This window comes from Tachypleus tridentatus, chromosome 9 (genome assembly GCF_004210375.1).
Source record: "Tachypleus tridentatus isolate NWPU-2018 chromosome 9, ASM421037v1, whole genome shotgun sequence".
Lineage (NCBI taxonomy): Eukaryota > Metazoa > Arthropoda > Merostomata > Xiphosura > Limulidae > Tachypleus > Tachypleus tridentatus.
The window spans coordinates 71,136,683-71,163,088 of record NC_134833.1 but is presented as its reverse complement, the minus strand read 5'-3'; the positions used below and the strand labels follow the sequence as shown (position 1 = coordinate 71,163,088).

At 34.8% G+C, this 26,406-nt stretch overlaps 2 protein-coding genes across 2 annotated transcripts; both read left to right on the top strand.

Moving 5' to 3' along the window:
* Positions 1 to 24,625, top strand: LOC143227395 (uncharacterized). The gene is made up of 3 exons (XM_076458846.1): positions 1 to 65; positions 20,597 to 21,613; positions 22,638 to 24,625. The coding sequence occupies exons 2-3, from the start codon at positions 20,641 to 20,643 to the stop codon at positions 23,078 to 23,080; spliced, it is 1,416 nt and encodes a 471-aa protein (XP_076314961.1). The 5' UTR covers positions 1 to 65; positions 20,597 to 20,640; the 3' UTR covers positions 23,081 to 24,625.
* Positions 15,884 to 16,516, top strand: LOC143227396 (zinc finger BED domain-containing protein 5-like). The gene has a single exon (XM_076458847.1). It carries the CDS (start codon positions 15,884 to 15,886, stop codon positions 16,514 to 16,516), a length of 633 nt encoding a protein of 210 aa, XP_076314962.1.
* Positions 24,626 to 26,406: the final 1,781 nt, after the last annotated feature.

Genomic DNA, 26,406 nt, shown 5'->3' with positions numbered 1-26,406 from the left:
CTAATTAACTATCCAGTGGATTGTACACAGGCGAAGGTGGTGGTAGTGTGGATGTAATTCTTTAGGTAAGTTACAAAGTTAATATAGTATAATGAGTTAACATTTGCTAACAAATGACAATCTCTATTTCTTGACTGTTTTGTTTTGTAGTACTATCGATAATCCTGTTCATGGTCAGGCTAGTTCGTACCAATACTACATTTATACACTAGTATAGTGATGGGAAAAATGGTGTTCCCTGTAATATAGTTGACAGTGTGAGTCTCGGGGAAGTAAGAAGTTTAACTTCTAGTGTAGCTATGCAATTGAAAACAACTTTTGAATCACGTTTAGGTTATTATGAACTTCATAGTTTCCCCACCATTAGGCACATTTACTGTCTCTCATTTTATTTTTTCTTAGTAATCAAGGTCTGTTTGATTGCAGTCAATAGTAACACATTTATTTCAGCGGTATATACACTAGAAATAATTGGAAGGGAAGAAATGATAGATATTTGCACGAGTGAAGTAATAACTCGTTTCAAAATAACAGCTTCATGAAAAGGAATGTTTGCTAAATTACAGTAAATTTTAATACAGTGCAGTAGCTAATAATTTGTGGATTCTGTCATTGTGATTTTGTTGCTTCATTTTGAGAGTTTATAAAACTACAAGTTACAACGGACTTTCGGAAAAAACGATATAACCAACAACAACAAAAGAGTAAAGTGTAAATGATTTTAAGTTAAAGTCTTTTCATCGTATTAATAAAACTAGTCGTGTAGTACCTTTTTAAAGGTTTTTTTAAAAAACTAGTCGTGTAGTACCTTTTTAAAGGTTTTTTTAAAAAACTAGTCGTGTAGTACCTTTTTAAAGGTTTTTTTAAAAAACTAGTCGTGTAGTACCTTTTTAAAGGTTTTTTTATAAAACTAGTCGTGTAGTACCTTTTTAAAGGTTTTTTTAAAAAACTAGTCGTGTAGTACCTTTTTAAAGGTTTTTTTAAAAAATTAGTCGTGTAAGTACCTTTTAAAGGTTTTTTTTAAAAATTAGTCGTGTAGTACATTTTTAAAGGTTTTTTTAAAACTAGTTGTGTAGTACATTTTTAAAGGTTTTTTTTAAAACTAGTTGTGTAGTACATTTTAAAGGGTTTTTTTTAAAACTAGTCGTGTAGTACATTTTTAAAGGTTTTTTTTTAAAACTAGTCGTGTAGTACATTTTTAAAGGTTTTTTTTTTAAACTAGTCGTGTAGTACATTTTTAAAGGTTTTTTTTAGATAACAACTCATAATTATTTTATGAATAAATTTCAAATATTGAAACTAACCCTGAGCTTTACACGTTATTTATTGATGTTTGTTTTATATATACCAAGCTATAGTAACATGCCTTGTAGAAATTTCATAGCGGGGTAACCATGTAGTCATTCTTTAGGGTGTAAAATAGTGTAATGCGTATTGAAGTTTGGTAAACTGTTATAAAGCTGTTTTTATTCATCATAATTTTTATATTCTGAGAAAAAGCGAAAAGTTACGAATGTCCTCTTACCGTTAGGTATTCTACTGCAGGGATTTTAAAAGGCGTACAGTACTACTAGGTACAGAACAGAAAACATTTTGACAGAGAACGAAAACTTTAATTTGAATTTATAGGTTGAACTTCAAACGTTGGAAGGTGTGAACGGGTTTCTAATAAAATGTTTCTGCTTTTATATCGATCCTATACTAAATATGTAGCGTGAATGATTTTAAATTATTCTAATTAATCTGTGTTGTCATTAGCAGTAAAATATCATTGCTTTAAAAATTCATATAAATTCAAATTAATATTTTAGAAAATTCTTCCTTCTGAATTCTCGCAGAAACAAAAACACAACTCCGACGCACTTGAACAAACTGTGTTTTTCTTATCCCCCTTGCTAGTACAGCGGTAAGTTGACGGATTTACAACACTAAAATCAAGGGTTCGATTTCCCTCAGTGGGCTCAGCAGATAGCCCGATGTGGCTTTGCTATAAGTAAACGCAGGGTTTTCATGATACGTAAGAACTCGGGCTGGAATTATACCCAAGCTTTTTTGACCCCTGGTATTTTGTGAAAGGCCTTGCCCACCCTGGATGTAGTAGATATAGTGCGCTTGATATGTTAGTTTCTTTATATTTATTAGATCTCGTACTTGTATCAACACCGTTTATTCTATTTACGCCCGCTCAGCTATCGTTATACTTCAAACGGATATTTGCTATGAAGTGTTTAATTGATAAGCAAAGGAAGCAAACTTAGTTTGAGGAAGTGAAGTAATTATTCTTATCGTTAGGATGTAATGTTCTAAGGTTAACGTTAGAAAAAAAGGTTATAATGAGATGTTTCAGATTGTTGTCAAATTCCGATTACAGAATGCTATCATTAGAACAAAATCATAATTTAAAAAATCAGTCTGTAAGTGAGTATATCTAATTAAATATATCTCGTTCTTACTTGTACAGATTAGAATGCATTGTTTCATGAGTTTGGTAGGCTAGGTTAGGCTACCTACCTTCCCCGAACGATGTTAGTAGTGTTGTTTAGTTAAATTGTCATTTCTTGTGAATTTTTTTTTATTTGATAAAATCGACTGTTTACTTGAATTTACAATTTTTGATTTTTCAAACGTTACTGACTAAAATATATTCTGTGTCCCATTCTTGCAAATTGTTAACATTAAACTCTTTAAAAGTTGAAATGATCGGTGAGAAAAAAAATCAGGTGGATAATATTCAAAAATGTTGTATTTATTTTTAAAAAATACGCATTTACTGGTCTCTAAGCCCCTTGATTTGAAGGAAGAATGTATTATCTAGCGATGACATGAGGTGGATTGAAATTGCATAAACGGTAGAACTAGTCTAGCAATGAGGAGTGAAACAGTCGAACAACAGTTGTTTAAACCAAACTTTACTCACAGGACAAGACGGATAAATCTTTTAACCACGTTTTCACTGTTTCCTAGCTGTTTTCAAGTACGACGCTAGTAATTCTCGTAATGTTGCTGACCTTTTCCTTGACCTACTTTGGTCAAGGTCTAGGGATGGTGCAACGGTTATAAAACACAACTAAAAGTAATTTTCAGTTGGAGGCTAAGTCACAATGTTTGAACGTACGCGCTAGTGACCTACAAATACTATACGAACTCAAACTGGAAACGACTAACTCTGTACCAAGACCACCAGGAAATGTTTTAATAACATAAAATAAGGAACATCTCGAATACGTATTTTTTGTGTTGCTTTTTTTTTGAAATCGTGTCATCCTATGACTATTGGATGGTTTTAAAATAAATCCCAGGAGAGAGAGAGAAAAAAAGCTGTTGCTCTGAGATAAACACGTATTTTGGTTGAGTGTTTACTAATCTAACGTATTACAGCTCGTGTTTGAAAATCAGTTTTATTTCGACAATTTTCATGGTTATGCGTGACAAATTTACAAGTGTTGCCAATGTTAAAAGAATTCGAAAACGTTTGTTTCTGTATAAAATGCTCTGTAGGTAGAAAGATCGCATATAATTTCAGTGCGTTTATAAGGAATATTGAGGAATTTTGGCTTCATCGAAGCAAATCTATTTTTAATATCTGACGGTAAAAAATTTGTAACTGGTCGGGTTGGTCTCCATAACAATTAAATAACTACTTAAAATTACAGTAAAATGATTTACAGCATCTTGCATAGTGATGTACTTCTGTCACAATTATTTAAATGAATTTAATGTTTTCACATGCTCTTCAGACCAGAGATAAGTGAATTTTTCTTAAAAATACATCTTGCAAATGATAGATTTATCTAAGAAAGATGGCCGTGTGGTAGTTTTATATAATTATCATAATCGTACTTCCTTGTTAAGGTTTCAATCTAACCGACTATTTCGGCTTTTATCATGAACCGTTGTGTGTGAAGGAGTGATATTATATTTGTTTGTTAGATTTAACCTTTTAATAAAAACAAAATATTCAACATCTAATAATACAGAAACCACGAATTCGTATGTTGTATTAAAATATGCTAATACGAAGCCAGAGTTAACATGCGTGTATCATTACCACAATGTTTAAAACAAGCTCACCATAAAACGTTGACCCAAATCAATACATAACTCTGCCAGCAGGTGTGTTGTGTCCCCCCCCCCCATACTTCAAGTCCGGGTTTACTATCATGCCCTTTTATTTTACTATAAAGTTCAAGGCTCAGTTTGGAAATCACAACTTGTTTTCCCTCCATCTGTAAGCTTCAGAGCTCCACACATTACTAATATGGGTTCGATATCCACTGTGGACTAGTGTATGTTTTATATGTAATTTTTTCATTGTCGTGGCAATGTCCATTCTCTGTGTCCAGTGTTTTCTTTGTGTAATTCTTAAACTGTTATGATTTTTGCTAAGTAGTCTCAAAAACCGCTATGAGGTTTATAATTTCACGATAAAATTATTTTTGTGACGTCATATTTATTCAACTAAAAGTACGGTGTTTCAAGTACACATCAGCATTGGTATTGTTGTCTCCATAACTTCAAGAAGTGGTGCCGTCACCATTACAATAAAATTTCCAAGTCGGGAAAAACGAATACTTGAGTGTTTTGTGTGTGTGTGTGTGTGTTAGTGTGTGACTGTTTGCAGTTTAGCAGCCGTCGGGAAAACCACTAAATTCATGCCACCAAGGTCACTGTCCCACAAATTAGAAAACGAGGCTATCAGTGCTGACGTCTTCTTCAAACACGCGTTTTTCGGTCGAGTACCCTGTCAGTAGCGCACAAAACTTGCTTGAATACTTGTGTATTTAATTGTATGAAGTATGATTTAGTAAAAACTACTTCTTGACAAACTTTTCACTTGTGTAGGCGGAACAGACGAGCGCCAATTTCTAGCAATGATTTCAAATGGAACATACGATGGCAACACACAACCGCAACTAAATAGAATAAGTGAATACTGCCAAAAATATAGAATAAAAATAAACACAGCAAAAACACAACTAATAGTCTTTATGAAATTGACAAAACACAAAAAAACAACAGCCAGAATTATATATGAATGGCACACTACTTCAGACTGCCCCATCGGCAACATTTTTAGGTCTAACCTATGATTCAAAATTAACTTGGATTAATCACGTCAACGAAATTAAAAATAAAGTCTGGCGAAGAACTAACTATGCTAGGAGACTAACTGGTAAAAACAGTGGATCATCTACAGATAACTTACTAAAAATATACAAAACATATGTTAGACCAGTAATAGATTATGCAGCTTCAGCATGGATAAGTGTAAGCAGTAAAATAATTAAAACCAAACTACAAACAATCTAAAACACACTCCTTACAACAACATACAGAGTTCCAAGAACTATATCATCTCAGTTCATTCACAAATATTCGAACATACCAACCGTACCAGATAGACTCCTACATAGTACAATAATGTACTTCGATAAAAATTGGAACAAGATAGGTACTTCATACATGATGAAGTTAATCCTAAATATCTCTCCCCAGTCAATTGATATTATAATAAATATTAATTTAAAAAAAGTGCCACCAACAAACTTGACATTCTGCTAATAGAGCAAAATAATAACTATACATGTGCCACAATACATGGACATTGCCCTGAAAAGGACCAATTTAAGTTATGTTATTACTTACTATTAATCAGTCCATTCCAACAAAGTAATGGAAGGAGGAATAGGTCTAGTTGTACCTGACCCTTCTGGGTATACAAAATATATATACCCAAACACCGAGAGAGAGAGATACGATGGCATAACAGTGTAAGGTCTCGTACGTCGGAAATCGAATTTCCACGCGATATTAACCGCTGGTTATCATAATGTTTGGGGAAAAAAAGTGCAGAATTGATATGGATGAAATTTTAAAGTAATCTAATCCTGATGCAGGTGCTTTCCCAGGGAAGGGTAGTTAACTCTTCATTATGTGTGTTAGTTTGGCCACAAGTATTTAAAACGATCCAGATTTCGCATCCCATTTTGTGGGTGATGTGACACTCTAGAAACGTTCGTCCGTTCTTCAATATCAGCTACACATTTACAATAACAATTGAACAGAATAACCGACTACTGCCAAAAATATGGTGTGGCGATCAAAACTGGAGTAGTTCTGTTCCCAGAGCCACCTTTCAAAACTAATTTACACACACATGAAATTAGGGCAATGTTGTGGCAACGCACCAGCTGTGTTAGTAATATGACGGGTAAAACTAGAGGAAAAACAAAGAATATTACCAAAATATGCACAACCTAAACACGCTTAGGTATGGAATACGCGAGCCATTCATGAAGGAATATGGCTCTTTCGTTACTTAAAACAACTACAAACAGTACAATATTCATAACTTTCAGTTCCAAAGATAGTCTCCAGAACAACATAAACAGATTTCTGCATAGATATGAAAATATGCAAACACTCCAAAGTAACACAATACATTATTTTAAGAAAAAATTACATCCATAAAAGTAAAACTACGTGCTACACGTCTTGATAATCTACCACAAACGTAGTGGAAGTAGCCCTAAGTACTTCTCAATTACGCTCTGCTTATGAGGCCATCTGCTGCTGGCAATAGAAAGTATCACTAAGTTAAGTTATGTGTGTATTGAGAAAAAGTATTTTGAGTAAATATACAACTAACTGCTTAAAACAGTGGAAGTATAGCTTCATCATTAGAACTGTTCGCAATGTGAAATACTGTATCGCAAATCGAATCGGGAGTTAGTGACGATTAGACGGTCATGTATAACGTACATGGTCTTGAATGGGTCATAGGTTGAAGATATGCGCGGGGTACAAACCATGACTCACGTGTACTAATACAGCCAGAATTTGCCAGTTATACTTCATTAATATCCGTGAAGGAAGGAGGAAGAGGTCCACGTGACCGTCCGTGGTTCAGAGAAAAGCTAACACAATACGACTGAGATAATCATAATAACAAAACATTGTACATCTTTCACCATGTTAAACTTGTAAAGAAGTTTTTTCCGTTACCAATTAAATCCGCCTCTAAACTTTATTAGTTTCAATGTGAGTTCGTCGTCATGAAACTCTGGTATTAATCAACTTGTGCAAGGCATTAGCCCTACTTTTCACTGCGTGACATTACACTGTCCGAGGAAGGGGCAGATTTTGCGCAGCGGCTAACCTTGTTTTCAGTTATTGGACCATGGTGAGTGTTTACAGCGTTTCTAGACTCAAATAGTTCACGCCACGTGATGGGAGAGGTAAGACGAATTATACATGTAGTCCTTGTAAGATTTTTTCTGTGTGTGCGTGCGAGCGAAACTTGTATAGGTTGTAGTTGAATGTTAATATTCTAATCAATATTAAAAGTTAGAAGTTTTGCACCATCATAACAAAAATAATAACTTATCGATTACCATTTTAACCAAAAATTAATAGTGGAAATGTAAAACGTCATTTGAAAACCTGAGAAATTATGTTAAATGTTCTGTTAAACAACTCATTGAAAGTGATAAGAGGTATCCATCTTAGTTATATTTAGTTTAAGTTTTTATGGACTCTTCTTTTTAAAATATTTGAGAACATGGTACAAAACAAGTTGATAATGGAGTTTGAGCTTTGGAATAGGTTGTTTGTAAATTAGCAGCATAGCCAGGTCGAATCCTGCTCGCGACAAACATACCCGCCTTTTCAGTTGTGGCGCGTTCAGTCCTACTTTTCGTTGGTAGAAGAGTAGCCCAAAAATTGGCGGTGGATGGTGATGACTAGCTGCCTTCCCTCTAGTTTTACACTGCTAAATTAGGGCGAATAGTACATATAGCCCTCGTGTAGTTTTTCCAAAACAAAGACAATTAACAGGTATGTGAATTATGACATATTTGTACAATTATTTTAGCGATATAAACCCGTTTTACGCATGTTTTTAACACCATATTACTCGCTATTTTCAATTGAAATTTTGTTTAATTTTACAATTATGTTAAGAACCTTTTTATAATGTAATTTGAATGGTTCAATAGTATAGTACGTGAAGAAAAGGAATTTCATCAGAGCTAATTTTTAACATAGTTTTTATGCCGTGTTTTAATTTACTAACACTATCATGTTAATGTGGATTTTATAAATTTTAATAAATACTATGTCTCAGCTAACACTTCTGTGTTTCTCCTGTGTTAGCCTACAGCTGTTGTTTTCAACTTGAACTTGTAGCTAATAGAACACAAGATTGTTACACAGTTAAAGAGTACAAGCTATATTTTTACGGCGTAGCAACTCAGGACAGTGGCTAGCTCTTCTAATGTGAAACTCCGTGAATGTAGGAGGCTTAATGTGCTGATTTTTATTCCGTGCTGTGTCTTTGATTCCAGCTGTCCGTGACGTTCCAAATACTGGATCCGGAAATCTGTTGGTGTTATTATGTGCTTAGTTTGTCTTTGGATTACATCATTCTATATGTTGAGATCTTGGTGATCCTGTTGTAGAGAGGTTGGTTTGAGCAATTGTAATAACAGTTGAGACAAGTAATCAGTGCATGTGTCTGAAGTGGGGAGATAGCTACTTACAAAAAGTTACTTATTTAATCCATTTTCAAAGATCTTCCAATATGTAGGTCAAATCATAACAACTATACCAGAACATTTTGGTAACCACAAATCAACAACCAAAACAAACAATTATTTACCTTCCTGTAGTAATGTTCAGTTGATTTGTGAAGGTAAGCGATAAAATTTCTTTCCGTGTATGGCAAGTAGAAAAACATCTTACGTGGGTACAAAGTATCTGATATTTATAACTGCGTATTGCTAAAAAAATAAACAGACTACACTGTTTTTCTTATTAAATCCTGGTAGTTATGCCAGTAAAATAGCTTGACAATAAAAGAATGAATTTCGCTGGAACGTCGCTGATGAAAGAGGGTGCAAACTAATTAACATAAACATGCGGTACCGAAAGTTGTTTATACGTTCATTTTTTTCAATCATAATTTCATGTATAAACAAAATAATAATCTGTTGTTAACAGAGAATAGGTAAAATTAGATCGCTGCTGAGTGTGTAAGAGAGATAGATAGAGAGAGAGTATATGTTATTGCAATTTTAGCTTTACACGTTGCTTTAATGTTACAGAAGTAGATTTGTACTTGCTGGAAATTAATCTCGCAGGAAACGTACAAAATGAGTACACAAATGATGTGCAAGTTTCTTTAATGCTGGTGTTTAATGTCGTTTCATTTGGTATCAGTAACAGCCTGGTTTTTTTTGTGTCATTGTGTCCTCAAGGTCTCTGGTGTAATTCGATTCAAATGTTTTTTGAGGCTATGTTCAGAGATGTCTTTAGTACAGCTAATAGTTTTGTGAAATATACAGTTTAAAATCACCTACATTTTTTGTATGAAGTTCGGGTTTGGATTTTGTGGCAATCATTTTATACTCTGGAGATTGTTTTGCTAAATGATTATGCTCAACATTTGTTGGAAGTTTGTTCTTGAACTATGACAATAGAGAAATTAAGCAGGATCAAAGAAAGGTTGCACAGGGAGTATTGTAGGCTTAATAACGTCGACAGAGAAAATGTCGAAAATCGCCAACTGAGGAGTGGAGACATCTAGCGAGTGGAGTCGTCTGAGCGTCTTCCACAGAGCAGTGTATGGGCTAGTTCCATAGCCCAGTTAACTTAATTACGTGGAAAGTAGGCGAAGTTGAGAAGTGTTCAGAATGTTTTTCCAGGTGAACGCTGGAATACATCATTCTCGAAGGATGTGGGTATGAACTTTGTAGGTACACATGGAGGTATAATCAGGTGTTGAAGGTTCTAGAGTGGTTTGCTGTTAAGGCTTGTTAGTTTGTAGAGGAACACGTAATTGACAGACATTAAGGAAATTTCGAGCTTCCTAAGAAGGGACGATTCTGAGAAAGATAAAAACTAAATTTGAAAAGGGGGCTTAATCTGGCGTTAAATGGGGGTTATACACTGATCTTGTATCACAATTCATGTTATCTCTCAAGACTGTACTAACTAAACGACTTGATATAGTGATAGAGACTTAGAAGTTAAGGTGTTAATAGTAAAACTCGCTCTAGGAAACATCACATGGGCTCAAGGGAGTATAGGTAGTTTGAAGGCTGGAGTTGTGAGGTATTTGTAGTGGAAATGTGATGTTTGTAGGAAGGTTTCTTCAGGAGAGTCGGAATAGTTGAATGACCCCTGGAAGGGGTAGGCCAGGTTGCCGGCAATAGCTGTGCATGAATTTGGAATCATTACAAAACGACCAGATGCAAGTAATGACTCATGGTGCCCAGTGCTTACAGATGGTGTTCATTTGTTGTTGGGGCAGGCCGTCAATGTTGTACTGAATACTCCTAAAAGCAGCAATACCCACAGTTTCCAGCTGGCCTGACCATCGGTTGAGGCCATTAATCTGTCCACTGTGTACTTTATAATACGTGGTGAGTTATCGAGGTTTTTTTTCAGTTTTTATTAAATTGTAGACTACGTGCAAAGATTTGCAATAGAATCTGTCAGTTTCTTTTTTGTTGTTGTTTTCATGTTAACTATTTTAGATGATGATTTAAAAAATAATTTATATATCGATTCGTAAATAACTCGGGATGTGAAAGCCCAAAATTGTTTTAATTGGTAACTCGTACAGAAACAAAAGGTAATAGTATGTGTGCTGTTACAATGTTGCATGCTATTTACATTGTGTTTTGAAAAACCTTTAACAAATCTACTACTAAAAATATTTAAATGGGTACCATGATATGTAAAGTGAATAAAGTAAGCGAGTCAATAATCTGCTGTTTTGATTTGTGTTCCAACATTGTAAACTACAGTGGTTGTATTTCATAGGTGCAACACATAAATGTGACAGATGTTGGCCAAGTCTTGTTCGTAATTTAGACAAAAAAATTATAATGAAACCTCTAGGTTTCTTTGCCAGACTTCCTTTTTCGGCACTATTTCTTAAGAGGTTTTTGGCAATAAAGTAGCCTGCGATTTTGAATGTCAACTTACAAGGGTTTTTACTACTGCTTGTTCTATGTATTATGTACATTTAAGTCAACTGAATATTATTTTTCCGGTTGTGTTACATGCCCTGTGTTTTAGAGTATGTTGCTTATTACGAGTCTCTGTGAGAGGAGTACTTATCACATTGTCTTAGCATAATAAAATAAACATTTTTTACCATCGAGTTGATTCTTATGACAATTTAAAATACATAGCGCTGGTTGCACAGATGTCTGAATGTCTCTTATGGTGCATACGTCGTGGAGTCTCTCTCGTTATAACAGTAATTAATTTAAAACACCTTGCATGTGGGGAAAAAAGATGCGCTTCTTTATGGGTATTTGAGTATGTTGTAAATTTTAATACCCAGGAGGGTCAGGTGCAAAAGACCCATTCCTCCATCCCTAACTTTCATTTTCAGCTGCTACTATGTTGTAATGATTGAAAGCAATGCCATATATTGTCTTGAAATGCTTTTTTATTTATTTTCTTTAATTCTATTTATATAAAAGTATTTATAAAACTATGTACAGGGTGGCCCGTAAGCCCCTACCCATCCATATGTTATGTTATATTCAATTACGCATGTATTATAAATTTCTTTTTTTCAGAGAAATATGGCCGATGTAAGCCTATTTGCACTTGAAGAGCGTATTGTGACAAGTACGTGGGTACATGAGCGCAATAATACTGGTGACACCACACAGATACACTGGATCCATAAGATATATGGATGGGTAGGGACTTACGAGCCACCCTGTATATTATTATTATACTAATTCTAAACGTCTAGTTTGGGGGGGTAGAGTGTGCGATTTAAAGGAATGAAATCAAATTTGTTGGTCAAACTAGTGGCCACAATTACAGCATTGATAAGACTTTACATCATATATTTGTTCATCAGATAGCCAGGCTGTATTTTTCTTCAACTTGGAGCATGATGATGGTTTAAACAAAATATGCGGCCTAGATGTATCTGTTAAAAGTAGATAAGAGACAGTCTCGTGCAGACTTGCTTTGTGTAACCAATATTATAACCCTTCCAACAGAAATGCACATAATTTGCGCATTAACCTGGATATGCTTTCACTCAAAAGACAAATAGACCTGAGAACGTGTTTTGTACTAGAGGGTATAAATTGATTATTTTAATTAATTGAAGGATTAAACAACATACGCATCTTGGAAAATATTCAAATTCATACAAAAATCCCTCTGTGCCTATTTTTTACTCAATCAAATTTCGGTGTACTTATTATCTATGTGCAGAATCCTTTTAGATTTTATAAGATATTTTGAAGTGATAGATTAGCTAACTAACTCGTGGGCTACTCAGTCGGACAGTATGGTTTTAGTGTCGCTCGAATAACACATTCACGACCCCAAAATGTGAAATGCAATTCTTTTGAGCGGTAACGGGACGCGAACCACGCAATATCTGACTTGCAGTCAAACACGCTAATTACTCTGCTCTTTAAGAAAGGAATAAAGATTCAAATACTACTGATTAAAAGACACAAACGTGATGTATAAGTTTCTGCTTCTACCAGCTAAACGTGACTGACCCTCTGACCGTCTGGTCCGAAATTTATTCCAGTGGCATTTAACTCCTAATAAAGTATTCTAGCAACAGTAACACCACCTTTTTATCTAGTATTAGGCGAAGTTTAGAAAGAAATGTTTCTAGTATTCAGAGCTGTTCCGATTTCGATCTCCAATCGCAATTATCTTAATGTTAAAAAGTGTGTATACATTAATTTTTAATAACGTACTTTACGATAAAAGTAACTTTTTTATTACGTGCACTATTATTCATAACATTAAATAATAAAGACAACATGTATATAGTATAGACACCTATACTATATGTTTATGGTAACATAAACATGACGCAAGCTTCGAATAAATAAAATCTGTTATTAGTAGCATCTTATTTAAAACAGTAATAATTTGTATGGCAGTGTTATCCAATATTCTTTTGTAATCCTTAAGCTAACAATAATAGAGTATGTCTGAGGTCTTACATTAAATATCGACTTTCGATACTATCTGTGTGTACAGCACGGATAGCCCGTTTTGTAGTTTTGTGTAAAAACAAACAAAATAACATTGAAATCACATAATTAGCCCTTTTTTCTACAGAACTGTCAACGCAGACTGTGGGAGTCTGTAAGGTGGTGGATTTGTGTACAAGAACTTCCTAGTGAAATTAGAAAAACGTGTATTCTTCAAATATACTGTTGGTTGAACGCACTTTATATTCACCGAGGAAAAGCTCGTACACTGGAATACTAAGTTTATTTATTATAGCTATAATAACTAGTATGCATTTGTGGTATTAGTTGCTTTGACCTGACATCTTGGTTAGTAAGATAATCTGTTGTTCAAGCAGGACACTATTTCCTGTTACCAACCATTCGTGGAATTACCCGCCCAGAACATGGGTGGAACTACATAAGGGGTTTTAATTCTAAAGTTCACACAACAACTTTCCAGACGTTATTAACTTGTTGAGTTTACGAAACAACAGAGTGCACAAATCACTTTCATAATGTAGTTGAAAACGCATTTCCCTTGGTCGTATTAGGGGTTATGTCATATTGACAATGACGTTTATATTTCCCATCTCCAGCTGTCTGTCGTATCTCGGCGACCGGATGAGGCCTAAGTTTCGTCGAAAGGTCACATCGGCATTGGTCGTATAAGTATAGTTCAGTTAACATTTTACATCCATCTTTGCTTTCACTCATAAGTTATTATAATACACTTATGATTAGGGTATGGGTTATGTATATTTCTTTATATTCCATTTTGTGAAATCATGATATTTTGTTATATCTATTTAGCTGAAAGAGGTAGAAAATCGGTGCACTGGCTGGCCGTCGAAAAATCGGGGTTCGTAATTTACAGGTAAATTTTTCAAGGACTTTGAGCACAGCACTTGAAGTGTGAAAAGGATAAAGAGTTGAAGATGGTTACGTTACTCTTAATTGAAACAATATTATGTACAGATTTTGAATGTAAAGTTCCGCTTTTGCTAGTCTTATTTAACACCTGTGGTTATTTATATTAAGCTTTGTGGTACACTCGTATAGTGTGGACCAAGGGCTTCTATGTTGAAGCTAATCTTTATGCAAATTTGAATCTTTTTGATGAGTTATATTTTGTCGAATTGCTAATCTTACTCGAAAGTTCACAAACTTGTCGCATGGCATGTTAATAAAACATTGCTACCCAAACAATCTCGTTTTACAAAACAACTTGGTGAAAAGGTGTTACATTTGAAGGTAGACAAAGTTACCCCACATCTTCTGAGAAGACGTTTTATTTTTTATTCATTTATCCATCGTTTTTCCTACTCCTTTTTCGGGTCCAGCATGGCGAAATGGTTAAGGCGCTCGAGGGTCATGGGTTCGAATCTCCGTTACAATAAACATGTTCACCCTTTCTGCCGTGGGGGCATTATAATGTTACAATCAATCCTACTATTCGTTGGTAAAAGCGTAGCTCAAGAATTGGCGGTGGGTGGTGATGACTAGCTGTCTTCCTTTTAGGCTGCTAAATTAGGGAGTATAGATTACCCTCGTTCATAAACAAACAAACAAACTCCTTTTTCTACTGTTAGTTTTGTTTTGTAGTCTTTGGAAGGTTTAAACTTGACTACTTGATTTCTGCGTTGAGTAACTCCACACACTTAATGTCTTATGTAGGCGTCGAACCTAGCGAAAAAAATTGTAATAGGACCTTATAAAATACATAGCATATGATTGAATAAGATACTATTCACTTGTAAAGGTCTGTGTTCACTTGTAATGATAGCATGGTGTTTGTCTTGTTGTCTAGTTCTTGCTTCTATACATGCACAATTTATTTATCAAACTCAAAACACGCATGTTAGCGAATATCAAATAAGGTAAAGTTGCGAAGAAAATCGAGAACAAATCACCAAAATTGCTGAAACCCAACATACAACAGCTTTAATATGTTTTTGCTCAGTGTGACGTAGTGATTAGCGTAATCACACTATAAAATAATGGTTGGTGCCCCCTTGCCATAAAGACACGTTCCGTATTTCGGGGCCATGAATGCACTATATCGGTAGTTCTCAAACTGTGCGACGCAGGATATTTCAAATTTTCGAGGAAAACACAGCGATATCGACATCTGTCGAACACCGCGCGAACTACCACCTCGAGATAGTTCACAGTTTTAACATTAGATTGCGCTACGTTCCTTTCGATGACGTTTTCAAATGTTTGAGATATGTTTTTGTTTACTTCTACTTTCTTCTACGCCAGTAACTTTCTTGTTTCTTATATTTTGTATAAATACCTCTCGACTCTTCGGATCCGTCAGTAATCGAAATAACTGAAGGGTATTGTGACCAAGTGCTTGCGAGGTGTAGCAAAGTTCAGTGAATTATTTCGTTGAATTTTAGTCCTTGTACATAAAAATAGAAAGATTCTTGAACACTAATAAAAAGTGTGGGAGTAAAGAAAAGGATGGTGAACCACAGACCAGTGGCAAAGTTGTGAAGAAACAAAAATATTGGAAATATGATGATAGTTATCTAGATTTTGGTTTTATTTCAGTAGATGTTACTCATGAAGAATGTTTGCAGTGTGTATTATGTCTAAAAGGTTTGGCTTCAGAGTGCATGCTTCCAAATAAACTAAAACGCCACTTACAGACCACTCATCCTAACATGGCTAGTAAATCCTGTGATTATTTTACCAAAAAGTTAAAATAATTGAAAGAAGAAAAAGGTACATTTTTGAAACAAGCATCGCTATCAAGCAATGCTTTGCTAGCATCATACAAGGTGGCATATAGAGTGGCGAAATGTAAAACGCCTCACACCATCGCAGTAGAATTGATTTTACCGGCTGCAGGGGATATGGTGAACGTTATGATTTGTGAATCTGGGGGAAGACTGCTTTCAAAGGTGCCTTTGTTCAACAGTACTATCAGTCGTAGAATCCAATACATGCCTGAAGACCTCAACGATCAGCTAACTGAAGAAATGAAAAGAAAGGAATTCGGGTTACAGCAACATGAAGCGACGGACAGTAACAAGGATGCTCATTTGATTTGCTACACACGGTTCATGGACGGTGACAAAATTGTGGAAGATCTTCTCTTTTGCAAAGAGTATGAAGACTTGTTTGAGATCCTTGACACTCTCATGTGTGAAAACAATTTAGACTGGACTAAGTGCGTTGGTGTCTGTACCGATGATGGTTGTTCTATATTCGGCTGTTATGGAGTATTGCAGGCACTCGTACGAAGCAAAGTTCTTAATGCACTGTGGATCCACTGCATAATCTACAGGGAGGCCCTTGCATCAAAACACTCGAGTCCTCCACTGAATCTAGTCCTGGAAAGTGTGTTAAAAGTGGTGAACTTCATAAGAACTCGGTCACAGAAGGCGAGGTTTTTTAAAAACAACTGTGAGGATATGAGATCTGAGCACACATCTTTTTGTTGTACTACCGTAGCTCGCAATGGCTCTCCCATGGGAATGTACTAATTACCACAGGAATTTTAATCTCAAAGAAGAAGAACACGAATGTGCTAAAAACTCCTTGGATACTAATTTTTGTCAAAATTAGCATATCTGTACGATTTCTTTGAAAAACTTAATGCGTTGAATCTCTCTGTGGGGAAACAACACACACATTCTGAAACTCGCAGAGAAGGTTTCAGCCTCCAGAAAAAAGTTAGTGCTATGGAGATGAAGAAGGTATCAAAGACTGTTTCCCGCTGTTGCAACAGTTTGTTACATCCAATGAAGTTGATTTAACCTACGAATTAAAATCTATTTTTGAGGAACACCTAACACAACTCAGTGAATGGTTTGAAAATTATTTTTCAGAAGATACGGAGATTTTACATGGATCCAAGACCCATTCAAAGCTAAAGCCCCATTCTGAACTTACTTCTGCAGAAGAAGATCTTATTGATCTGTCTTGTGAGAAGACTTTTTAAAACAAAATTTGGCAGCATGGAACTGAGTTTTAGATATCGGTGAAAGATGAATATCCGCTGCTAAAGCTCAGCGAATCCTAATTTCATCTGCGACGTCATATCTATGCGAAACTAGGTTTTCGGCGGTTGCTGTGATAAAAAGCAAGTGCCATGTAAATCAGTGTGGGACAGGAAATGAGGGTGGCGGTATCCAATGTGATTCGAAGGTTTGAAAAGCTGTGCAGTGTCCAACAGGCGCACACATCCCATTAGTAATTGTGGTTATTTAAAAATGAAATAAAATATTGTTTTTTACTTTCAGTTTACGTGTATTATTCTTTCAAACGGCTACTAATTTGTTATGACATAAATACATATTAGTAATAAGTTGTTTGGGCCTAACTACTTAATAAATGGAACTGTTAGGTTTTTCTTTTTGCCTGGGGGCGCCTTAAAAAACATGGTGATAACACTAAGGGCGCAGTGAACTGAGAAAGTTTGGAATACGCTGCACTATATTATAACTGTCGAATCTTCAAGGAAAACCCATGAACTGTAAGAATGTATTATTAACTAGCCGCCTTCCTTCTAGATTACGGAATTGAATCTTGAGGACAACTGTTTGCAAATATCCTTTATTTATTTATTAGCTTTACGCAAAACATCTGAAACAAATATCTGTGTGATAAACACAAACAAACTTGAACTATTTTAAATATAAACAATAAACAAACAATAATTAAATATTTCTTTTTCTTGAATAAGAAATTGGTTTAAAAGTGTGTGATCAATTCATTCCCTACACAGTTCAGACCAACTGTACTAACTATGTTCAATTTTTTAATTTTAACATTTCCTTCGTTCCGGTAAACTCAATAAGGACGTTTTTCATTAAGACTAGTTTTATCAAGGTGAAATGTTGGTTGGGTGTGTTTAAACGATGACTGTTTTGAAAAGTTTGGTTTGTTTTGAATTTTGCGCAACGTTACACGAGGAGTATCTACGCTGGTCGTCCCTAATTTAGCAGTGTAAGACTAGAGGGAAGATAGCTAGTCATCACCATCCACCGCTAATCCTTGGACTACTCTTTTACCAACGAATAGTGGGATTGATCGTAACATTATAATGCACCCATGACTAAAAGGGCGGGCATGTTTGGTGTGACGGGAATTCGAACCAGGACCTTCAGATTTCGAGTTGAGCGCCATAACCACCTGGCCATGCCGGGCCATTTTGAAAATTAACGAAATGCCTGAGATATATAAAAGTGCCTTTCATCGAGGCCTGGCATGGCCAAGCGCGTAAGGCGTGCGACTCGTAATCCGAGGGTCGCGGGTTCGCGCCCGCGTCGCGCTAAACATGCTCGCCCTCCCAGCCGTGGGGGTGTATAATGTGACGGTCAATCCCACTATTCGTTGGTAAAAGAGTAGCCCAAGAGTTGGCGGTGGGTGGTGATGACTAGCTGCCTTCCCTGTAGTCTTACATTGCTAAATTAGGGACGGCTAGCACAGATAGCCCTCGAGTAGCTTTGTGCGAAATTCCAAAACAAACAAGCCTTTCATCGTTAATTGAATTTCATTCCCAATATAAGGAACAGGTTCATAACATAGCTCGAAAATAAGTTTTTAAACTTTTCGAATCTGGTAAAATACTTTAATAATAAAATTAAGTTACATTTAACTTGTTGTTTAAGACTCACTACGTTGGTAAATTAATATTTAAAATTATAAACAGACTTTTCTCTACGTTAAGATGCATTTAAGCCCGTTTATAATTATTACATTTAACTTGAAATCAATTCATACCAACGTAAAAATGCTTTGAACGTATACGAATATTAAAATAACCCACTGAAGTTCATAAAATCACGAGTGTGAGAAAAGGTTCCAGAAAAAAACTTAAATTGTTATAATCAAAACCAGTATATGCGAGTCGCTTGAGAATTTCAAGATAAGCGGCAACCACAGTATATAAATAGTTCAGGTACCAGTAGTTCTCCTTCAAACTTGTATTCTGTTACGTCAAATGAGCCGAAACGTCGTGTCTTGTAAACGTGATATTCGCATAGGGAATTAGAACGATGTACAGAAGAAATTTCGCGCAAGATACGATACGATTGATGAAATGTGTGTGTGTGTGTTCATTCCTCCCCTTCTGATAGCGGGCAAATTTAAATTCCTGCGCGTGTCCTTCTGTAAGCTTCCTTGTAGCCATCAGTTTAAACTTAGAAACGAATAAGCGCAGCTAACCCTTATGTAGTTTTTATTTTCATGTGTAATCTTGTGAATAAGCTTAATTGTTTTTTTTTCCTTTTAGTGTTAATCTAGGACACTTGTTTTCTTTTATGGAATAATAGTTGCTTAGGTCTAGATAACAGTATTATTGTTTTTGATTTAGTCAAGCAGTAACATTTAGGATAGTTTTTAATCTAAAATCCTTAGTGCTATGGAGGATTTATGAAGCCTAAGAGTGACATTTAGTGTAAAAACCTCTAGTTTCGTTTATATTTATATCCTTTATCTACAGAATGAATTTCTCGATTCTTTACTATAACTCGGTGTATTTGCAAAACAAATGTGTGTGTGTGTGCGCGCGCGCACACGAGCGTGGACCTCTGGATTTCTTCAGGTTGTTTTGTAATTTAACCTACTTTTAATATTTATCATTTGTTACAAAGCATTGGAGAAAATAAGGTTGTGTGGGCCTTAGGAATAATAACGTTTGTAGGCCTTACGTCCCATGTAATTTTACATAGAATAAAATTATCAATAGGCCCCTTATTATGACTATGGGTCCTGGGGCGGAGCTCCCTCTAGCTTCTACATAAATACGTCATTGCTAAAAAGTATTTTACACATTCGAATGCTATTGCAAGATACTAAAGTAGTTTTTGTATGCTAAAATGACGTCAAATGTGCTTGTCGGGGTTAATCCATTGTTTACACGAGAGATGTGATAATTATTCGAATACTTTCCATGGTCATAATTTGTGTTTAATTTAACATTTATGGATTTTTTGTTCTTCCAAATCACTTAATTCATACATCATGTGCAAGTATAATCTGTGTGTATCTTTTATCCTTACCTTTTGCTTTGTTGATTAACGTTTATTGTCCATTTACAGTTTTTAAGTGTACATATTAAGTTTTAAACAAGTGTTATTGAATGGGCCCCCGCTAGTACAGCGGTATGTCTCCGGATTTACAACGCTAAAATCAGGGGTTCGATTCCTCTCGGTGGGTTGAGCAGATAGCCCTTTGTGGCTTTGCTATACGAAAATCATCATCATCGTTATTGAATGGTCTTGAAGATAACCTATTTAATGCACTATTTTCACTATGAAAATGAGTGGTCCAGTTGAAAAATGGAGTTTTATTTGAATCTGTTAATTTTATTTTATCTCTGATTAAATTGTTATCACAAAACATGCGTGCACTAAATTGGTTATCAACTTTAAAACTTATCGTGTAAAGAAATGCTTGTTCTGGTTAAGGAAGGATTGGGTATATAACCTTTATCATTTTTTTATCTTGTTTGCTTTGATTTTGTGCATGCGTAGAAGCTAGTTTATCTAATAACAAGTCTGTTTCATATACTGTTAACACAAGGTATCATGTATTTATTTTTCTTTCTTTCTTTCTAGGCCATGATCGCAAAATATCAAACCGTCTAGGAACGCTTCCACACATGTCGTCTGTTGTAAGGCTAATAATAAATATGTTTATTGACAGAAACTTCTTCACTACGTTTCTGCATGTCGTATTAACAGTAACTTTAGCCAGTGTAACTTTCGATGAAATAAATCGTTTAGGACCTTCATGTTTAAATTCATGCCTTACGTATAACTCTGGGAATTCGAATAATACTTCCACTTCAGAAAGCTGTTATTGTGACAACGAATGTGCTGTTTATAGAGACTGTTGTCTTGATGCTAAGACCGTTAGACAACAACCTCAAGATAGTCCGTGGCATTGTATTTCTAAAGATGAATATACTGGAGTGTTTCTGAGAGCTACATGCAAACCTAAATGGCAAGGAGATCAAATGATTCGTAAGAGTTGTGAAAACACTATTTCAGATGACCAGTATGATCCGATTAGACACCTTCCAGTGACTAATCCCAACACAGGAGTGACGTATCGAAACTATTATTGTGCTATCTGTAATGATGATACAAGCTATGATATGGTGTTATGGAAACTGCTGTTAAAATGTCCCTTTCTAAATTTTTATATTATCTATCGACAAAACTTAACTTTCGAATACGTACGCGACAATTTAGAGTACCACGATTCGAAATGGGGCATATGGTTAGATGGAGATGATGATAAGTTACGCTTTTATGATTGTTCTGTTAAATTTCAAATGCCTGATGACTTAACGCCCAACCTTAGACCATGCGTTCGTAATCTGATTTCTGAATGTGCATGGAACTGGAACATCTCTGATGTGAAAGAAAAATGCAGTTATTACACCAGTGTAGTATATCATGAAGATAAAGCCTATAGAAATGTTCACTGCGCCCTCTGTAATCACGTGAATTTATCTGAACTCTCTTGTTCCAAAATTGAGTCTAATATTGTTATGTATCGTACTTTTTATCCACGTGCTTTTCCATGCTGCTTGACGTCAATGAACACTCAGGAGCGTTGTTGGAACAGTAACACTCTGCAGAAATGGAGAAATATTTGACCCATTCTTCAGGAAATGCAGAAATATCGTGTGTGGGTTTTCCTGGTATGAACCCCAAAATGGTAAGTGTGTGGCGTTAAAAGCACAGCCGTCATCAACCTTTGACCAAAACTCAGTCACAACGACTATGATCAGCGAGACAGACGTAAACAACGACTGTTTCACAACCAATGTAACTCTTAAGAATCGCTGTACATCATTACATCAAAACAATTCCGAAATTGCTTCAAAATTACCACCGGCTACCACAAACCAGTCCATTGTCTATGGAACTGATTTTCTCAGTTGTATCAAGGTTTCTTTTGACGAAGACGAATATATCTTATTGAATAATCAAAGCGTTTACATCCCGAAATACGAGCATGTGTATAACAAATCATCTTACGTTATCCACAAACGAAGTTTACTCGTGTGCGCACATTATCTGAATCAAAGTTCAGTGCACGAGGGAAAATTTTCTATTTACATGGGTTATGTTACTATAATTGGCCTTGGAATTTCTATTATTTGCCTCTTTCTCCATTTTGTGGTGTTTCTCATGATTTCAGATCTTCATAACCTTTCGGGACGAAACCTGGTATCTTTAGCTTCTGCTCTCTTTTGTGCTTATTTCTGTTTTGTCGTCGGCCAGTTAAACATTCTTTCCCCTTTAGCATGTACTGTTGTCGCTATCTTGACTTATTACTTTTTTTAGCATCCTTTTATGGATGAATGCATTGGCTTTTGATGTTTGGAGTACTCTTAGAAGTGCTACGCAAGAACTACGTGTTTCAAGTGGGAACAAATGGCCAAAGTTTATAGGCTATTCTCTTTACTCTTGGTTGAGTCCAGTTCTTTTAGTAATATTATCGACCATCATTGAACAGTTAGAATATGTACCAGAGAACTACAAACCAGGATTTGGAATCTACCAATGCTGGTTTGGACATAAGCGAGCCTTATCGTTGTTCTTTGCTGCTCCTTTAGGACTGGTGATGTTGGCTAACATGATTTTTTTGTATGGAGTGCTAGAATGATAGTTACCACATCATCTAATATAACTAAGAACCAGATGAAGTCTAACAGAAAGAACTTTCGTTTGTATTCACGATTAGCTCTTCTAATGGGTCTTACTTGGATTATTGGTCTTCTTGCTGGTTACATTGATATTGAAGTTTTATGGTACTTATTTATTTTTTTTAATACTCTGCAAGGATTGTTTATTTTCATCGCTTTCTCGTGCATTCCAAAAGTTCGAACAAGTCTTCAACAAAGATTTATTTCTGTTTTTCCAAAATTATCCACTTTCAGGAGTCGCACCATCAACTCTGGAACATGTTCAGGATTGACTTCGCTAACTGTTGTATCGTCACATCAAAACAGCCATCAGAATATTATACAGAGGGAACTGACACATTCCAACAGCACCCCAGCTGCTACTTCTTCACATCGATAATTTTTTCAGTGATGGCGACTGTGAAATTTTTAAAAATACTTTTTAAATGTAACGTTTTTTATTTTCGGTAAATTAATTTGTCGAACTCGGTTTATAACGATATATCGGAGTATTATCTTACGTATAAAAGGCGTGGCCAGTTTTAAATAATTTTAAGTGAAATATTGTGATAAATAAATATATTGTAACAATGTTGTTTTATTATTTGTGAATCGTAAGTACTGAAGTATTTAAAATGGGACAGTTGAAGAGCTGATAATGGAGGTTGCATTTGTTAAATTTATTAACCTCACCACGGATTATATTAATGTATAGTTTTTTTTTCGTCCCGAAACGTTGAGTATTTTGTTTGACACTGGAAAAAAAATCTTTTCGAATTTGTTACATGTTTTTTTAAACCTTGAAATTGATATAGCGAAGCAACTTGTACTTTTGTTAGTTTCTAACCATATGTTTTGATTATTTTTATATTTGAAAGTCACAAACTATCCGTCTTTGTTTTCTTGTGTAAAGTTGTATTATTATTGTTTTTTGGAGTGGAGTTATTCAGAAATTATTGTTTAGACTGAAGAGACGCATTGCATTTCTTTTGTTTCTGTTATGACAAATGAGAAGACCATGTAAAACTATCAAGCAAAATGGCTATTTAACTATCTGTACCATCGTGTATTCACCAATCCTGTAATGAGTTTTGTTGCTGTTGGAATTAGTTACAGAGCATTGGAGCTCGTGTTCAGATATTGATGATTGACAGATTTTGTTCTGCTGCTGTTTTGGTTTCATTTTTCCCTTAAATTCACACTGTTCAAATATTGGGTAGCTATCCAGTCGGGTTCTGTGATGACGCCATTGAACAATTATAGAAACATTTTCAATTTAAGGTTAGACGTAAAATTCGTATGACAAAAAGTACATAAAAAACGCGAATATTTCCAAGCGAACTGTTGTCGATTTGTTTTAAACATCAGAGAAGTTTTAAATACGTGAGCGCCCAATCAAATAATTTTTTACTACAAGGAATTTGTTTTAAGATATTTTATAAATGTGTATATATTTTAATTATAAACTATACTTGACTTAATACATTCTCGACACTTTAACGAATATGTCGATTATGTATGATCTTTCCATATATGTTAAATGTTAATTTGCTTGAACCTGCAATATGGAGAAATTGTATACAATGTAGTTAACTGTTTGTTTACTTACTTGTATGTTCTTCTAAGTAATTCTAAAAAAGAAAAAACGCCGATGGTTTGTATTCTGTAAAACCAGTATACTGTAAACTCTTGAAATAACATTACTGCCGGTACACTTGTTAAACGAAGTCTCAGTTATTTAACGTTTCGGACCATGTATCGATGAATCACACAACTATCTCATTTCTCAAAATGATAATTTCTGTTTAATTGACTAAAAAACGTCATGTGAGTGTGTAATGTCGGCCAACAGTAATTAGTCATTATGCTGTTTTCCTTCTTATCATTGTAAAATAGTCTTTTGAAATGCATGAAAAAGTACCAATAAAACAGTATTCAAAGGTTATTTCGTCAAATTCATTTTTATAGAGGTATTTTGTATCTAAAAATATTAAATATGTCATGTTATCTCGATAAGATCTTTACCCTACTCCAGGTGTCTGGTAAACGTATGAATTTTTCTTTAAGATTCTTAAATTTGTTTTAAATCTGTAACAAACTGTAAAGATGATTACTTTTTCCACTAAAATTTGAATGGTTTTTTGAAGTAACGGTAATTTCAAGAATAAAGTTTTCTAAAAGTACGAAGAAAGCGAACCTATTTTTAGTAATATTCCAGTCAAGTGTAAATTTTAATGAATTTATATTTCTGTAAACGTTCTTGTTTGTGTGTGTAATAAACTTAATGTTTTCGAACGTAGTGACGCTTCTTTTTTTAAGCTTATTTTCGTGATTATTTTAAGAAAAAAATATTGAAATTTTCTAGTGAATTTGTAAGGCTTCACATTTGTTTTCGTATCTGCCCTAGAGTGACATTCAACTTGAGCATAATGACGACAGTACAACCTTAACAAATTTCTGTAAGACAACTGACTGATTGCTCTTGCATATTAATATTTTTACGTATATTCCACAAAAGGATAAAGATACCTAGATTTATACGCGTGGTTTGAAAATCATTTTTAACTGAATTAAAAAGTCGGGAAAGATTAAATTTAAATAAAAAGTATCCGTTTTCGTGAAAAAGAACTAGCATATCTGTGACATAAAGCTTTCACCTCGGTTTGAACTTGACAGAAGAAAGATGAGGTAAAATTTGTAACATGGATACCTGAACAAAATAAAGAACAGAAAAAAGGCCGCGAAAATGATGCAATCATCGTCTTCTCAATAAACCACTTCAATAATAATAATAAAACATGAACAGGGTTGTGACATGGATGGCACCAGTCTCACTTGAAAAAGCCATTTGAAAATAAAGATACTACAAAACAATCATCCTTACAACAGGAATACTATCACTTTTGTCTGAATACATCTGAAAAAATAATACAGATCTAAGGCTGTGACAAGATTGTGATCACATTCGGCTTCAACAAAATTGTTCTCATGATTCCTTCACCGGTTAGTTTTAGCACGTATTTGTAATATTTCGTTGTCGAAACATGAATTTGTGCTCTAGATCAAGATGTATTTTCTGTTATATGAAAATGATTTCGTATAATAAATTGATAAAATGGGTTGGAACTTGTATTGTAAACTGACCCACTTACAGTATTTTAACATAGGAGTAAAAACAAAGAAAAATATGTTTAATGTCTATAGCTCTGTGAAAGTAGCAAATCTATATTAGAAAATTAATAATGATGTAATATCGGATTTAAAAGAATATACATATAATTATTTTACAAAATATGTGTGTGACCAGGTGATTAAGGTGCTCGACTCGTAACCTGAGGGTCGCGGGTGCGAATCCCCTTCACACCAAATATGCTCGCCCTTTGGGCCGTGGGGGCGTTATAATGTGATGGTCAATCCCATTATTCGTTGGTAAAATAGTAGCCCAAGAGTTGGCTGTGGGTGGTGATGACTAGTTGCCTTACATCTAGTCTTACACTGCTAAATCAGGGACGGCTAGCGCAGATAGCCCTCGTGTAGCTTTGCCCAAAATTCAAAAGAAATCAAAAGGTATGTACAAAATTACGTTAAAGTAAAAAAAATGAATAAAGTAATTATAATTCTTATCTTTAACATTTGAATATTTCTTATCTTTATTTCAAAGTATAAATATACATTGGCTGAAATGATTTTAGTCTTATTTATCGATTCCAAAACAATAAAATCATT

Bases quoted from the DNA above. Each gene is read 5' to 3' on its own strand.
- LOC143227395 (XM_076458846.1), top strand. From the start codon at position 20,641: ATGTCGTCTGTTGTAAGGCTAATAATAAATATGTTTATTGACAGAAAC. The intron at 21,614-22,637 runs GTAACACTCTGC...GCTAACATGATT, and splicing joins TCAGGAGCGTTGTTGGAACA to TTTTTGTATGGAGTGCTAGA.
- LOC143227396 (XM_076458847.1), top strand. From the start codon at position 15,884: ATGGTGAACGTTATGATTTGTGAATCTGGGGGAAGACTGCTTTCAAAG.